This window comes from Protopterus annectens, chromosome 3.part0, assembly GCF_019279795.1.
Source record: "Protopterus annectens isolate FY-2018-M chromosome 3.part0, PAN1.0, whole genome shotgun sequence".
In the NCBI taxonomy this organism is placed as follows: Eukaryota; Metazoa; Chordata; order Ceratodontiformes; family Protopteridae; genus Protopterus; species Protopterus annectens.
This window is the reverse complement of record NC_056731.1, coordinates 634,458,260-634,474,080: the sequence shown is the minus strand read 5'-3', so window position 1 is coordinate 634,474,080 and position 15,821 is coordinate 634,458,260. Positions and strand designations below refer to the sequence as shown.

The window sequence follows — 15,821 nt, the reverse complement described above, 5'->3', positions numbered from 1 at the left end:
GCAGAAATCTCATGGACCCACATGAGTGGAAACTGGAACCCATAATATTCAAGCTTTTGAGGAACAGCTGGTGGACACCAGAGGTAGACCTTTTTGCTTCCCCTCAGAACTATCAATTGAGCAAATATTGCACCAGATCTCCCCATAGCCAAACTTGGAAAGTGGATGCCCTGTCCTTCACCTGGGAAAACCTCTCAGTATATGCCTTTCCCCCCTCTGCCCCTCCTATCGAAGGTTCTACTAAAGATCAAACAGGACAAGCCAAGAACAATCCTGATTGCACCAGACTGGCCACGCCAGCACTGGTACCCTTTTTTGCGCAGTCTGACAGTGCTGCCACCATGACACCTACCTCACACTCCTTCTTTGCTGTCCCAGCAGGCAGACCAGATTCTGGACCCTCAGCTACAGACCCTGAACCTAGCAGCCTGGCTCATCCACTGACTTCTCTACCAGCAACTCTCAGTAAACAGGTGCTGGGTGTCATTCGTGAGGCAAGGAGGCCTAGTACTAGAAAATCCTATTTGGAAAAGTAGAAAAGATACTGCTTCTGGAGCCAGTCTCAGGGAATGGACACAAGTGTGCCCAACTTACCTCATATACTAGATTACTTAACAGAAATGCTCCACAAAGGCCTGTTTTTCTCTTCAATTAAGATTCATGCCTCTGCCATCTCAGCTCATTATAATACTGAGCTACCCCTTTTCTCTCATCCTCTGGTCAAACAGTTCCTGAGGGGAGCCAAAAATTTAAGACCCCCCCCAGGACAGCTCCCACTCCTGCCTGTGACCTTAACTTTGTATTGGAAAAGCTCACGCTTCTGCCCTTTGAACCTGCGGCCACAGCAGAGTTAAAATTCCTCTCATGGAAGACGGCTTTACTTCTAGTCATCCCTTCAGCAAGAAGAGTGTCTGAATTGCAGGCCCTTATGGCTGTGGAACCCTTCATTATCTTCCACGCAGACAGGATTTCCCTCAGGACCAACCCATCATTTATGCCCAAGATGGTATCTAGTGTGGCTTTAAACCAACTCATTAATTTTCCAACTTTTTTCCCTAATCCTCAGAATAAAGGGGAAAGGATCCTGCACTCCCTGGACGTGCACAGGCAGGTCAGGTTCTATCTGGGCAGGACTAAGCCTTTCAGAAAATCTGACCAGCTGCTTGTCAGCTTTGTTGCAGGGGCAGAGGGCAAGGCCATTTCAAAGCAAACCATTTCTAAATAGATAGTACACTGCATCCATTTCTGCTACAAACTCCATGGGAAACCTACCCCACAGGGGATCAGAACACATTCCACTAGGGCTACATCAACCTCTACAGCATTTCTCAAGGGAGTCCCTACTAGGGACATCCTGGAAGCTGCAGCCTGGAGCTCTGTACACACTTTCACCAAGCATTACCACTTACCTATCTTTTCTAAATCCAGAGCTGGATTTGCCACAGCAGTCTTACAGGGCCTGATTGCCATCCCTAATGCTTCTTAACTACCACCTCCCTACCTTAGCTTTGGGAATCAACCCAAATGTGATGAATGCAATAGTGAAACATGAAGAACATAGTACAGTTGTGTACACTTACCATAAATGTAGATGTTCGAGTGTATTCACTGTTGCAGTCCTGGTTACCCTCCCTCCAGCCCCCTGACTTCTCTTTACTTCTACGTAGCTTATTTGTTTGGCATATCTTATATCATGTGTATTTGCTTTTTGCTGGGGTGTTCCATACCATGTAATTGCTTCCCATTTTGGGGGCACCTAACATCTGGGGCAAGAAAAACTGATGTAATGGCATCGGCTGCATGTTTTATACCCCTGACGTCATGGAAGAAGTGACAGCATCCTACGCAGAAATCCCAAGACTCTGGTATTCAGGCCGGCTGAGGGCTACCTGCAGGCAGATAATCCAAATGTGATGACTGCAACAGTGAATACACTCAAACATCTACATTTATGGTAAGTGTACACAACTGTAGTTTCTGAAATATTCATGTGAGCTACTTAAAGATGGCTTGTCGAATCCTTCCATCAAGGTGCATGTTGCAGCCATCTCAGCTTGTTTGCCCATGGATTCCCCTCTTTTGTCTATTTTTGTGGTCAGACAGCTTCTGAAAGGATTGTTGCACATGAGACCTCCATGCAAGCAGGTTCATCCTCCTTGGCATCTCAGTTTTGCTATAGAAAAACTGACCTTAGCTTCTTTTCAACCAGCCTTTCAGGCTGACTTGTGGTTCATTACTTTGAAAACTATTTTACTTGTTGCTCTGACATCTGGAAGGCGAATATCTGAATTGCAAGCTCTCATGGTGAGTGAACACTATCTAGTTTTCCACAGGGAAAGGGATGCATTGCACACACACATCCTTCATTAATGCCTAAAGTTGTTTCTGATTTTAGTTTGGATCAAGCCATCATTCTTCCAGTTTTCTTCTCAGAGCCAATTAACAATGGAGAATGGATTCTACATAGATTGGATGTGCACAGACAGCTCACATACTACTTTGACAGAACCAAGTCCATTAGGAAGGCTGAACAGCTGTTTGTTTCCTATGCTGGGACTAAGAAAGGCTGACCCATGTCTAAACAGACTATATCAAGATGGCTGTCCTCTGCTATTGTTTATTTGCTATTCCCACCATAGTATAACTATTCCAGGAAAAGTTAAGGCGCAGTCTCCCACAGCCTTATCCTGTTCTATTCTGAGATGCAAGCTCTTATGGTGGGTGCACCCCATCTGCTCTTCCAAGAGACAGGGTCACATTAAGAACAAATCTCTCATTTATGTCTACGCTTGTTTCAGAGTTAACTTTCAATCAAGCCATTAATCTCCCAGTATTCTATCTAGATCATCTGAACCAGGGAGAAATGATTCCACATACTCTGGATGTTCATAAGCATGCCCGATAAAATCTTGACAGAACTAAGTCCTTTAGAAAAGCTGATCAGCTGTTTATTTCTTATGATGGGACAAAGAAAGGACAATCCATGTCAAAACAGACTATTTCAAGCTGGGTGTTTTCAGATATTGCCTTTTGGTTATACTCACCATGATAAATCAGTTCAAGGCACATTCTGCTAGAGCTTTGGTATCTATGATTGTATATTGGAAAGAGGTAGACTTTAGAAACATTCCAGTGGCAGCAACTTGGTCCTTTGTTCATATTTCTGCTAAATATTGCAAACTGGATTCCTTTTCATGGTTAAGAACTGGCTTTGCTAGGACTATTCTACAGGGGCTCCTTGATCCTTATTCTTCCTCCCAAGTTGGACACGCTTTAGTAATTAACTCAATTAGCCTAAGGCCTATTGAAGCAGTGAGAAATCTGAACATTTACTGTGAGGGTAAGTGCAGCTTGCATAAGTGTACTTTCTTACCTGCAAGGAGGAGACACAATGGAAAGGTTCCTGCAAAGGAATATGTGCAGTTGGTGGAATAGATATTTATATTTCAGGTCAGCATATGTTAGTACAACTAACCCTGCTTTACCCCTATTCTCCTGCATCATGCAGTAACCTACATTGTTTATTCCTGTTCTCCTAATGCTGAAAGGAAAAGGATCACAACAGCAAACTGTGACATGTGGAGGGCAAAGTGCCAGAACAAAAATTATAACTTGGAGTTCCATACCTGTATCCCATAACCTCCTTCACAGGAAGCAGGCAGATGTGTTTCTTACACACATAAGAAAATAAATTCACGCAGATGTATAACTCTTATACAGTCAGTAACATATCAGAACGCATGCTGGCACCCTGAAATGGTTCAGTCTAATCTTAGCACATAACAGGTCCCTGCAGAATTCCACCAAACATAGCAGCGTAATACAATGCATCCCACCACTGTGTCCACCTGACATCGAATCACCACACAGCAGTCTACCCGGTTTGTACTGGACCATGACAGCATATTATTCTAAAGAATGGTTATTATGAAAAAAGCACAAATACCATTTGAGTCATTGTTTCCTAACCTGTGCTTCCCATGCATGAAGTTCTTCAGGATGGTAGTGACAAAGGTCATATAGCGATGCCTATGCTGCTGTTCATTCATGGTAATGCCGTAGGCATCTCCTCAGAGAAGTCATACCAGTCAAAAGCTATTCTAAAGGGACTATCTTAAGACCATTTCCTGAACCATATGTGAGTTGTTGCAATAATATATGAAAACCAGCAGTGCTAATGACCAGCAGATGCTGCTGCCTGAACACTGCTATCTAGTTTGAACCGTAATGTAGTCCACAGCTCATCTGGAGCTGCTGTTTAATCTTTTAACCTCCTTGGATGTTGAGGTTAGAGATGACAGTAGAATCCCTGTGCACTGATGGGTTTGACCTGATATCTTAACAGAATAGTAACAACATACCCAAAGCAGGGTATATAAATGAAGTAACACATAAGTGTGAGAGGTAGTAAGTTTACTGTATCTTCTGTGTTTGATCATCAGTGTGGTTTTCTGGGCTATTTTTTCAACTCAAGCTAATGATAGCTCATGTGAACTGATATTTTTACCTTTGTGTCACTGGGTACTGCACTGATTAATTATTAGTTTTCTTGCAGCTAGAGTATTGCAGTAGTATTGTGATAAAACCTATCTGTTTAACTGCTATGAAATGGTTAATATGAGTAGTACAACAAAACTCTGAGTATTTTTATTTCTTGGTGCTTATTATTGAACCATGCATATTAGTGAGGTTTGTAAATTCAAGTTTAATTGTTATCTTACAGGCTGTCAGGATCATGGAAAGAACACTGGAGAAATATGGCAGCTATGAAAAGTTTGAGATGATTAATGGTGGAAGGCTGCTTCCTAAGAGTCGTATTTGGAACCAAGTTAGAAAATACATGGAGAAAGAAGGATGTTTGGGCGAGGTTTGTTACTCAGTTTTTTAAAATCTTTCATATAGAGCTCTAAATAAACAATGTCTAATCATATTTCCAGATGTCTATGCAATTTGGAAACAGATTTTGACAGAAAACAAGGGCAACGTGGACAATAAAGGCCACCTCTTTCTCCCACTTTTGGCTAATTTGCTGATCCTGCTTAACAAACATCTTGATCTGATGTTCTCATTTTTCATTCTGTCCTCAACTTATGTGTTTAGGTCCGATCCCTCGGATCCAACTCAGCCGTTGCAAAAGCTCATGGCAACCAGAAAACCCTTGAGCTACTCCCTTACCACAGTGCACCAACCCCAAGTACCTCAGATCTTGTTTGCCACTTCCAGTGAAAGACGTGGTGTTACGGTGCTTTCGAGCGACTCTTAAATTTAAAGGTAAATCAAATTTTTCATGTCTTTAAAACTCAGTTTTCTCCTTTTGTCAGTCTAATTACTATTTAAACCTACCCTTTTGTCTAAAGCCATCTGTATTTTTCCCTCGTTGTACTTCTTCCGTACTATAGTTAGTACTCTGTCCTTTTCCTTACACTATAGATCATATTTCTTCCTTTCTAAATACCATCTTTGGTAGTCTTTTTTTTCCCTTTTTACCCTCTTTTCCTTTAAAAAAAATTATATATATATATATATATATATATATATATATATATATATATATACACACACACACACACACACTGTGTATTTGATCTATCTATTAAAAGTCCTTTCCTTACAAAATAATTTTTTTCTGTGTCAGTATGGCACAGAAACCATCTGGTTTAAAAAAAAAATACACAAAATGCGATCGCAAGATGCCGCTTTTGGATGTACATTCTCTATGTGTTTATTATTTAGGGGCCAACCACATCCAGAAGGACTGCTCCATTTGTCACTTCTTCAAACCTAGAGCTCTGGTGGAGTGAAAGAATAAATTGATTCTCAAAGGGGTATTTCCTTCCTCTTTTTCTGAGGCCTATTCTGGAGCGTCCCCTGAGAAAACAAAGAAGACTGTATCTCTCAATACTTCGACAGCTTCTACTAAATCGTCTGAAAAAGTCTAAGAAATTACCTCTTTTGGATCTGACTCATTGGATCCTAAAAAGAAAGTTACCAAATTGTCTGATCCGACTTAACACTCAGATCCAAAACAAATGACAAAAGGGCTATTGGAATCGACTCTGAGGCCTAAGCACTTATCGGATCTGACTTCTCCAGATCAGACACCAAAAACATTGGATTCCATTGTTCCATCAACGCTACTTCCAAGGAGCAGATGCTCTCCCTTTGTGGATCCTGTTCCATCTAAGGTTCCTTCTCCTTTTTTGTAGAGACCTAGGTCTCCTTCCATTGTGCCCACCTGCTCTTCCAGGAGCCTTATGGAAGAAGATGTGGAGAGGTTAGTGAGAAGGATTCTGTTGGCACAGAACATGTCAAGCATCCTATTGGTTCCTACCCATTTGGGTCAAGAGATCCGACCTGCCACTCCATCCCCTTTGCAAGTTCCTTCACTGACTTCATACCCAGTCTTGGAGATACTGGATCTGGGTTGTCTGGGCCCATCTGCATCTGATCCATTGGATTTGGAGAGCTCTCAGAGCCGGAGCTACCCTATCGGGTCCATGGTGTCACAGTTGACTCTGACGTTTTTGGAGCCATCTCTTTGCCTCTGGACCTTGGCATGGGTTAGTTTGGCTCTGACTTCAGCCTTAGAGGAGTTCTTCTTGGAGCGGGGAGGAACTTTGGTCCAGAGGCTTGCCCTTACTGACCCGGCGGTCTGTTCCTGCCTGGGGGGGGTCTACCTTTGAGGTTATGGAGAGAGCCTTGTCTGCATCCATGAAAAAGATGGTTCCCTTCCCCTTGGATCCTCAGTCTACAGGCTTGCCATCCCTCTTTGCTTGGAGTCTCATCTATCCTCTTAATAGGGACAGCTGATGCTGAAACCCCAGGCTTCCCAGCAGGGTATTCCCACCTCTTCTGATACTGAGGAGGTTCCTAAGAAGACATCATGCAAGAGGAAGCACTTAGATTCATCCGAGGAGTCCATCACAGAAGGTACAGACTTTGATGAAGGTGAAGGGTCCCCACAGTCACCTTCTGAAGATGTCCAGTTTGGAGATGTCCTTAAATCCTAAAGCAGAGAGGTGGCTGAAAGTCCAGCAACTTTTCATCTGAGGAGTCTGTGTCCCTGGAGGCATTTGGCACTGGCCCAGCTACCTCCTGGGTGACTCCGCCCACCAATTACCTCATGGATTTGATCTTTCTGCAGACATGGAACACCCCGGACACCACTGAGCCAATCCCCTGGAGACCAGAATAAATTTTAACAGCAACAGAAGACAGACAGTTTTGGACAAAAGGGGTGCCTGTTGATGCTACTAAAAAGGAACCATCTGAAGAGAGTTCCAGTGTCCATTCACTGAACAAGGAGTATCTGGCAATGGACATGTTTGGGAAGCGTGTCTGTGCTTTAGCGACATTTGCCTTAAGGACTCTGAACTGTTTGGCACATTTCAACAGGTTAAAGAGAGACCTAATCAAGGAACTCTCTGTTGCCCATTCAGGATTCGTTTTGATGAGGTACAGGCATCTGTTACTTCTCAGTGGGCTGCCCTGCAATCAGTTTCCAATTCTTTCATGAGGTTAATTTCACATGCGGCCAAAGGAACCTCAAGGGGAGTTGGTTCCAGCGTTTCCATAAGGAGGCATGCCTCGATGTACTTATGTGATTTTGTGGAGCCCTTCAAGTCTTTGTTCATCAGTGCTCCCTTTGATGGAATATCTGTGTTTGGCTCCAAAGTTAAGGACACTTTATCCAGGTGTGAAAAAGACTTAAAGACCTTGTCTGCTGTGGTTGTACATTTTTCCACACCTCAAAGATACTTCTTCAGTAATCAGTGAGGCACTGGAAGAATGTGGTTCAAAAAGTCCTAGGGTCCTTTCCAGGACACAGCTGGAGGAGGTTCCCCCAGGGATAGAGGGGGGGAACTCTAGTAGTAAATGCCAACCTCGTGGCAGAGATGGCTCTCAGAACCAGTGGTCCAGAGATTCTTTTTTCGACAGACCCTTGCAGAGCTCCTGAAAGGAGTCCCGATTGTCCCCCTCTGGAGGCAATCGGGGGTCATTTATCCCTGCATCAGGGAGCATAGCTAGAAATAACAATAGATATATGGGTGCAGAAGATCATTTCCAGAGGTTATGTAATACCCTTTTCCCTTTCTCCTCCAATCTCAAAAAATTTCCAGATGTTCCACCCAATCAGAGGGAGCAAGCAGCACTTCAGATACAAAAGCTTCTAGAAAAAAAGAGTCAGCCTAGACGTTCTGCCAGACCAGATAGAATCTGGAACTTACTCGTGATTCTTTTTAGTGCCAAAGAAAACGGGACTGGAGACCAAACTTGGATCTCAGCAGCTTGAACAAACCAGTTCAATGCACCAAGTTTCAGATGGTCACAGTTGAGTTCATTCTCCTATTTCTGGGAAAGGATGATTGAATGTGCTCGTTAGACCTTCAGGATGCATACTATCACATAAAGATGAGCAAGCAGTTCAGAAGGTACTTACACTTCTGGCTGGGAGCCAGTTATTACCAATTCATAGTTCTGCCCTTTGGTCTCACCACAGCCCCAGGGTGTTCACCAGATGTATGGCAGTAGTAGCAGCTCACTTGAGACTGCAAGGATTCTGAGTGTTTCCATATCTAGACAACTGACTCATTACCTCCTTGACCAGGCTTAAAGTAATTGGCAAAAAACATTTTTTTCAGACGTGCTGTTATCTGGGGATAACCATAAACTAAGAAAAGTCTCACTTGGAACCAATTCAAAAGTTGAATTTATAGAAGCATTTTTCAACACAGTCAATGATAGCTTTAGTGTCTCCTCTAAGTGTTCATACCTTAAGAACACAGGTCATGAAAATAATGTGCAGCACCATAATTTCTGCCTGCTTGTTTCTTTAGGCCCTAGGATCAGTGGCAGCAGAAATACCTTAGTACCGTTAGCCAGGTTTTACATGAGGATTCTACAATGGATGCTAGCCACATAATGGTCAATGCAACCCTGACATATGTTGCTCAGATTTGCAAGAGTGAGCTCAAGTGGTGAATTCATTCAGAAGAGGTTCTACATGCCATTCGTTCATTCCCCCTCAGCCCAAGACCATAGTGACTATGGATGCTTCCCAGCTAGGGTGGGGGGGGCATTACCTGGGGAAGACCGTCCAAGGCACTTGATCCCCGAAAGAGGCCAATTTGCATATCAGTGTCTTAGATGACAGTAGCACTTTTAGCATTGCATGCCTTTCAAGAAGCTCTCCCTCAGGGATGATTGTAGTTCAAACAGACAACATGTCAGTAGTTTTGTAAATCAACAAAGAAGGAGGGACCAAATCTCACCCCTTGTGTCGAGAAGCACTCAGAATGTGGCAATAGGAGGTCTCATCCAATCACTTTCTCATTGCAGTGCGCATTTCGGGGAAGTCCAGTGTGATAGCAGACAAGCTGCGCAGGTGCATTCTTCTACCTCACGAATGGTCTCTCAACAAAAATGTGGTGGATATGATTTTTTTTGTCAGTGGGGCCAGCATTGCTGTGATCTTTTCACTTCTTCCCTAAGGAAAAAGTGCAGCAGCTATTTTGCCCTTATCCCCCAAAGGGGGAATCACTGAGGGATATTCTACTTCACAGTTGGTTCCCCTGCCTTCTTTATGCCTACCCACCAATCCTGCTAATTTCCAAGTTTCTGTAGAAATTTGCCATGTTGAAGAGCAAAGTTATCCTTTTTGGCCTCAATAGATTTGGTTCCCCTTCCTTTGGCCTCACTTACTCCACCAACCATGGATTCAGGATCTGACCCAGACCTCCTGTCTCATCCGACAGGTAAGATTCATCCAGACATGTCTAGCCTCATGCTGACTGCCTGACTTTTCCAATTCCATTAATATCCATACAACCTATGCTGTTCTCTCCAGTCTGTCAAATACCTTTATCTTCACATAAACAATCTACACATAAACTCTATACTCCAGTAAGTGGAGAAGATTTACTTACTGGGCACACAAAAATAACGTTGATCCCTTTTCAGCTCCATTGCATAGTGTCCTTGAATTTTTAGCCTTAATTTTTAAATATGGAGCTAACACCTCTGCAGTGAAGGTCCAGCTAGCATAGGATTTGAAGGCGCTTATGGCTTCTGGTGCCTCCCATAGACTATGCAAAACCTTTTTGCATGGGACTCTTCTTCTGAGGCCTCCTATTAGAGATGCTACTCTCCCACGGGACCTTAATCTGGTTCTTCAGCAACTGACTTAACCCCCCCTTTGAACCTGCAGCTAAATGTGACCTCAAGCATCTCTTGGAAAACAATTTTTCTAGTAGCCATTACTTCTGCCAGAAGAATTTCCTAGATTACGGCCTTGTCTTCGGAACTGCCTTATTTGATCTTTCATAAAGGCAGGGTCACTTTAAGAACCAATGCTTCCTTTCTCCCAAAAGTGGTTTCTGGGGCTAATATTAATCAATCTATCAATTTACTTGTATTCTTCCCCAGATTTTCTAACAAAGGTCAATACATGTTGCATTTATTGGATGCCACGGGCAATTACATTTTTACCCACACAAAAAAGAAAATATCAGGAAAACTGACCAGCTATTTGTCTCATTTTCTGACATGAAACTAAAAAAAACTTTTGCCAGAATTACTTTAGCTCATGAATTGTATTTCTTATATATACAAAAAATTGGGCATTACTTTATCGAAACCATTATGAGCTTATTCCACTAGAGCCATGGCTACTTCATCGGCCTTACAATCTAGAGCTTCCATGGACGACATTTGTGCAGCAGCAGCTTTGGCTACTCCCCATACATTTGTTACTCATTACAAATTGGATATGGTCTCCAGGGGTAGAGCATCATTTGGTCCAGTGGTGCTCAGGAATATCCTTCCTTGAGTCCACCCAGAGATTTAGGTAGCTGGGGACTCTGTCCCATAAGTTGAGGACAGAATGAAAATTGACAACATCAGATAAAGAAGTTATGTACTTACCATATCTGTGTTGTCCATTTTCATTCTTCCTCAACTCCCCTTCCACTGCCCTGTAGTCTCCTGGAAGAGCGATTGTTTTTGATTATGCCACTTCCTTGGTACATAGTTCTAGATATAGTCTCCTGTCTCTGTAATTCGATACTTTCTGCCGATATTAGCAAACAAGATTTGAGGTACTTGGGATTGGTGCATTGTGGGTAAGGAATAGCTTGAGAGATTTCTAGTTGTCATGAACTTTTGCACAGTCGAGTCGGATCTGAGGGATTGGATCTGAACCCATAAATTGAGGAAGAATGAAAATGGACAACACAGATGGAATGTTATGGTGAGTACATAACTTTTTATTTTCTAAATTTTTAATAGAATTGTTTTATGTCTGGGCAGTGTATTAATGAATTCCCTTACAGAAATATTGTTACCTTTTTTTTATTCAAAATGTTTTCTAATATTTCCCTTAAGCTACTATGTATCAGTGTATCCTGTTGTTTTTATGCATCGTTTTTTAGTTTTTTTTTTTATGGTGGTGGTCTTTTGGAATATGTTGAGTCCCTTATGTCACTTGGAAGTTCCAAGGAGCTTCCATCTCAGGGAGTCTTGGGGATACAGACAATAGGCAAGAGGGGGAAGGAATTTATTGGGGAAAACTGGCAAAGGAACTAAAGTACTGGGAGCAAATAACTGGAGAGGGAAAGGTAATAGAATGTGACGATACCAATAATTAATTTACTGCAGGTTAGAGATTTCCTTCCCCTTCAAGTATTGATATAAGAGTATAGGCAAAGAGAAAGAAATAGGGGGGTCCTAAACGAAAGGCCAGCACTTGTAGAGTTTTTAGTAGAATCTAGAGCAAAAGCTACTGTTAAAAAATGAATAATTAGTAGTGCATGTAAAATATTGCTTGATAACTATAAGAATCAACCAGTGGAGGTTAGAAAGGATTGTGAAGAAAGACTGGATAAGTAATTCACAAAGAAACAATGGGGGGGGGTATATGTTTGTCTCCCAGATATGCAACAAAATCTAGAAGATTTAGGATTTTTGCCTGGAAATGTTTACATAGATATTTTTATAGCCCAAGTAGACTCCAGAGAATTTTTCGTGAGGTAGATAGCACATGTTGGAGAATGGGGAAGAAAGAGGTAACTGGGAATATATATTTTCTGGGAGTGTAATAAGTTAGCAGATGTTAAAGATGACCTGCAAACCACTGTATCAGAGATATTGTGTGAGCAAATTGGTGTAACTAGGAAAATGATTGTTCTGAGCTATGTTACAGAATTGGAATTGCCTAGACATAGTAAGGTATTGCTGAATCTAATTATGGTGGCTGCCAAAAAAGCAATTACTAGAAAAAGCAAATCAAAGTCTAAAACAACTGTACTAGAAATAGCGAGTATAATAACAGAGATAAAACATCTGTAATTGGGATCTTTAGAAAAGAGTAGGAGCAAATTACATAGGAAAAAATGAGAATTGTGGGAATAATGCAAACAGAGGAGGAATGAGGTTTAAAAGAGGGCAGGATATGAATGAGTTATGTAATGTTTGACTGACAGTGACTGGCTAGATTATAAGTGATGTATAATGTTTGCAGCTGGGGGTTATAGCAGTATCTTGCGGCTAGGATTGTGTCAACTCAGTATGGTTTGTTTTCATTTATATGAAAGTATGATTGTCTATGTTATAAGTGATAATTTAATAAACATGTTTCTTGTTTAAAAAACACATTAAGAGCTTACTTTTGAAGAGAATGGTTGCGACTTCATCTCATTGGAAGCAGTCACAATTTTTCAACAGTTCAAAGTCTCCATGCTTGACGGCAGTCATTTTTCTCACCTAGCTGCTCATGCTTCATCAGTTGATCAGTGGCCCTTGTAAAAGCTTTGAAACCCTTCAACACTTGACTTTTTCCTTTAGGTTCATCGTTTCACTAACAAGCTTATGACCGAATAGATTTCAAGAAGTCTAATGGCTTCTTCATTCGGTTGAAATGTACAGGTAGTCTTGTACTTGTCAAGATTTCTATTAAACACGTGAAGGGACTTGCATTGTTTCAAAAGCCATAGAAGATGTTCTGCTGCAGTAGCATTAGCTATTATGGTTTATATCCTGCCAAAAATGTAACAGCTGGCCAGCTTCCAAAGCTTCAGGGAACCTTTCAAGCACCCAAACTGTCAAGCAGGATTCTGTCTGAATAACCCAGTTTGCCAAGTCCAGCTAGTCTCTTTTTGGGCAAATGTTGAACCCTGCCCAGGTGAGTCAGTGATTTTACTTAGGAGTCTGCAGAAGAGTGGTAATTATTTGATGTTCAGTATTGGATCACTGCTGCAGTAGTCTTAACTATTCAAGTTATATCCTGCTAACGATATGCCAAAGATAAAAGGCACCTACCATGTGCTCTAACTGTAAGGAACTCAAGCAGAGTCCCTTAAAAAAAGCAATTAGAGTGCCAAAAGCTTCAGAGTTTTCTTGCTGCAGAAGTCTGTTCTTTCTATGGGTTTGTGGAAATGACGGTCAGATAAATCTTTTAAATTTGGGCAGATAATTCCCCTTTTGGAAAGAACTTTCCACTGTTTTATTTTTCTAAGGAAAAATCATCTTTCTTTCTTATGAAACTAATATTATATTTATGCTAAAAAACATATTTTGTTTGGACTGCCATTTTGAATTGGGGGGTTTATTACTGTGGATGCTTGTGGAAGCATATTGTTTTAGTCTGTGTTTTGAGCTTTCAAATATTATTGTATAAAATGTGTGTTATGGGCAGGAGTTGGTTTTGGTGACTGTCAGGGTGTTTTTTTTTTTACCTCAAAACCACTTTTTATCTCGGTGTAACTCAAGAAATGATTTTTTTTGAGCTATGATACAGAATTGGATGTGCCTAGACATATAAGGCCTTGCTGAGTCTAATTATGGTGGCTGCCAAAACGTCAATTACTAGAAAATGTAAATCAAAGTCTAAACCAGCTTTACTAGAAGTAGTGAATATACTGAGCTAAAGCAACTGGAAATGGAATCTTTAGAAAAGGATAAGAAGAAATTACGTAGGAAAAAATGGGAATTGTAGGAATAATGCATGCAGAGGAGGAATGAGGTTTAAAAGAAGGCAAGATTTAAATGAGCTATGTACTGTTTGACTGACAATGACTGAATAGATTGCAAGTGACGTATGTTTGCAACTACAATTATGTCAATATGGTTTGTGATGTACAATGTTGGCACCTTAAATCATGTTAATATGGTTTGTTTTCATTTACCTGATTGTCTGTGTCAGTGTGATAATTTAGCAAAGATGTTTCTTGTTTAAAAAAAAACAAAAAACACTTTTTATCTGGCACTGAGGTTACTGACTCTTACAGACAGTTCTTACCATCTTTGAGATTTCCTTTGCAGCTAGATCTATGGAGCGGTTATTGGTCTCCTGGGATGTTCATCATTCTCACTGCTGCAGTATCCTTTAGGTTATATGGGTTATATTCTGCCTAGGATACAACAGCGGGGTAGATTCACCAATCGTGGCCCCATCTCACACCTTCAGTCTGACTGCTGATTATCTTGCCCCTTGAAAGGGGTATTCATGATCAAAGTGAAGACAATTTCAGTACTTTATTGCCATCTTGAGAGAAAGCAGCTCTGGGGCTTCACAGGAGCAGCAGTCGGCCTCAAGCTTAATTTCTGGCAGATAAGTCCCCACAGGGGAACCCTTCCACATAGAAATGGTTGTCCTTTTAAGAAGATAATGTTATTTTTTTTATTTGGTGACAAAAACCTGTATTTCCCCTATAAGAATATCTCTATATTTTCACAATATTGGCAGTTTCCTGTCAGGGACTACTACGTTTGGCTAAGATTACAACTCCTGAGAGTTTGACACTGTAATATAGACCCATATTTTCTATATGGGGGGGCTAGTTTTGTGCTAAAAATGAACTGGTTATGTAAATCTTTAATCTCAGTGTGTGAATTTATGGATCGAAAAATGTTTTGATAGTGCTGAAAACTTTTTTAATGTGTTTAATGCTTGTGTACACTTCATTACAACCTACTTGTTAATTTTTCTGTGTTTTGTTTCTGACAGGAATTTTGTTTTATGCTTATGCTTTTACAGAAAGGGGACTGTGTGGGGGAAGTGTAAATGTGTAACTTAATTTATGACTGACTCATTTCGGCACACTGCTTACTGGCATTTGGACCTCTTTCTAGACTGCATCATAGATACTTACTCTGGTCCTGCTGGCTCTTCTCTTGCTATGCCTAAAAAGAGGAAACAACACAGTAAAGAGCCCCAGCCACCATTGTGCCTCATCTGTTACTGATTTGAACCTGTAGTGGCCAAATGTTGTTCACCAGACCACTGACTTGCTTCTCCAGGATGTTCTTCGTGTTTCACTGTTGCAGTCATTACATTTGGGTATCTGCTTGCATTAGCCCTCAGTCGGCCTGATTAACAAAGTCTTGGGTCCTGCGTCGGTTGTTGTCCCTTCTTCCATGACGTCAGGTCGTCAGGGGTGTAAAACATGCAACCAATGCCATTACATCAGTCTTTCTTGCCGTGCGGTGCCCGAAGCAGAAGCAGTTCGCAAGTGCTGATCAGCCAACTCCTGCAATTTTCGTTTTCGAGTTTCAGAACCAAAGTCGTCAATTAAAGCTAAGTACCCCATTGGGGACATTTTTTCTTGCTCCATACCAATGTCAGTAAAAGTTAATAATTGCATTACTTGTGTAAAGCAAATACCTCATAAAGATTTTCATTCGTACTGTATTCCTTGCCTAGGCCCTGACCACGATGTACCTTGCTGTCGGTTTTGTGCTTTATTTAATCAGTGCACTCTGTTTAATTATCCAGAAATGTTGTCGGTTAGCCATCCGACTGCCGGGATTTCAAAAAAACGCAAAGA

The 15,821-nt window shown here is 41.4% G+C and overlaps 1 protein-coding gene across 1 annotated transcript in view; it reads left to right on the top strand.

Moving 5' to 3' along the window:
* Positions 1-15,821, top strand: part of KIAA0895 (KIAA0895 ortholog) — a 778,550-nt gene that overhangs the window by 232,417 nt on the left and 530,312 nt on the right. Inside the window, exon 3 of the mRNA XM_044065032.1 lies at positions 4,724-4,867. Coding sequence (XP_043920967.1) covers positions 4,724-4,867 — 144 coding nt within the window. The remainder of the gene's footprint in view (positions 1-4,723; positions 4,868-15,821) is intronic.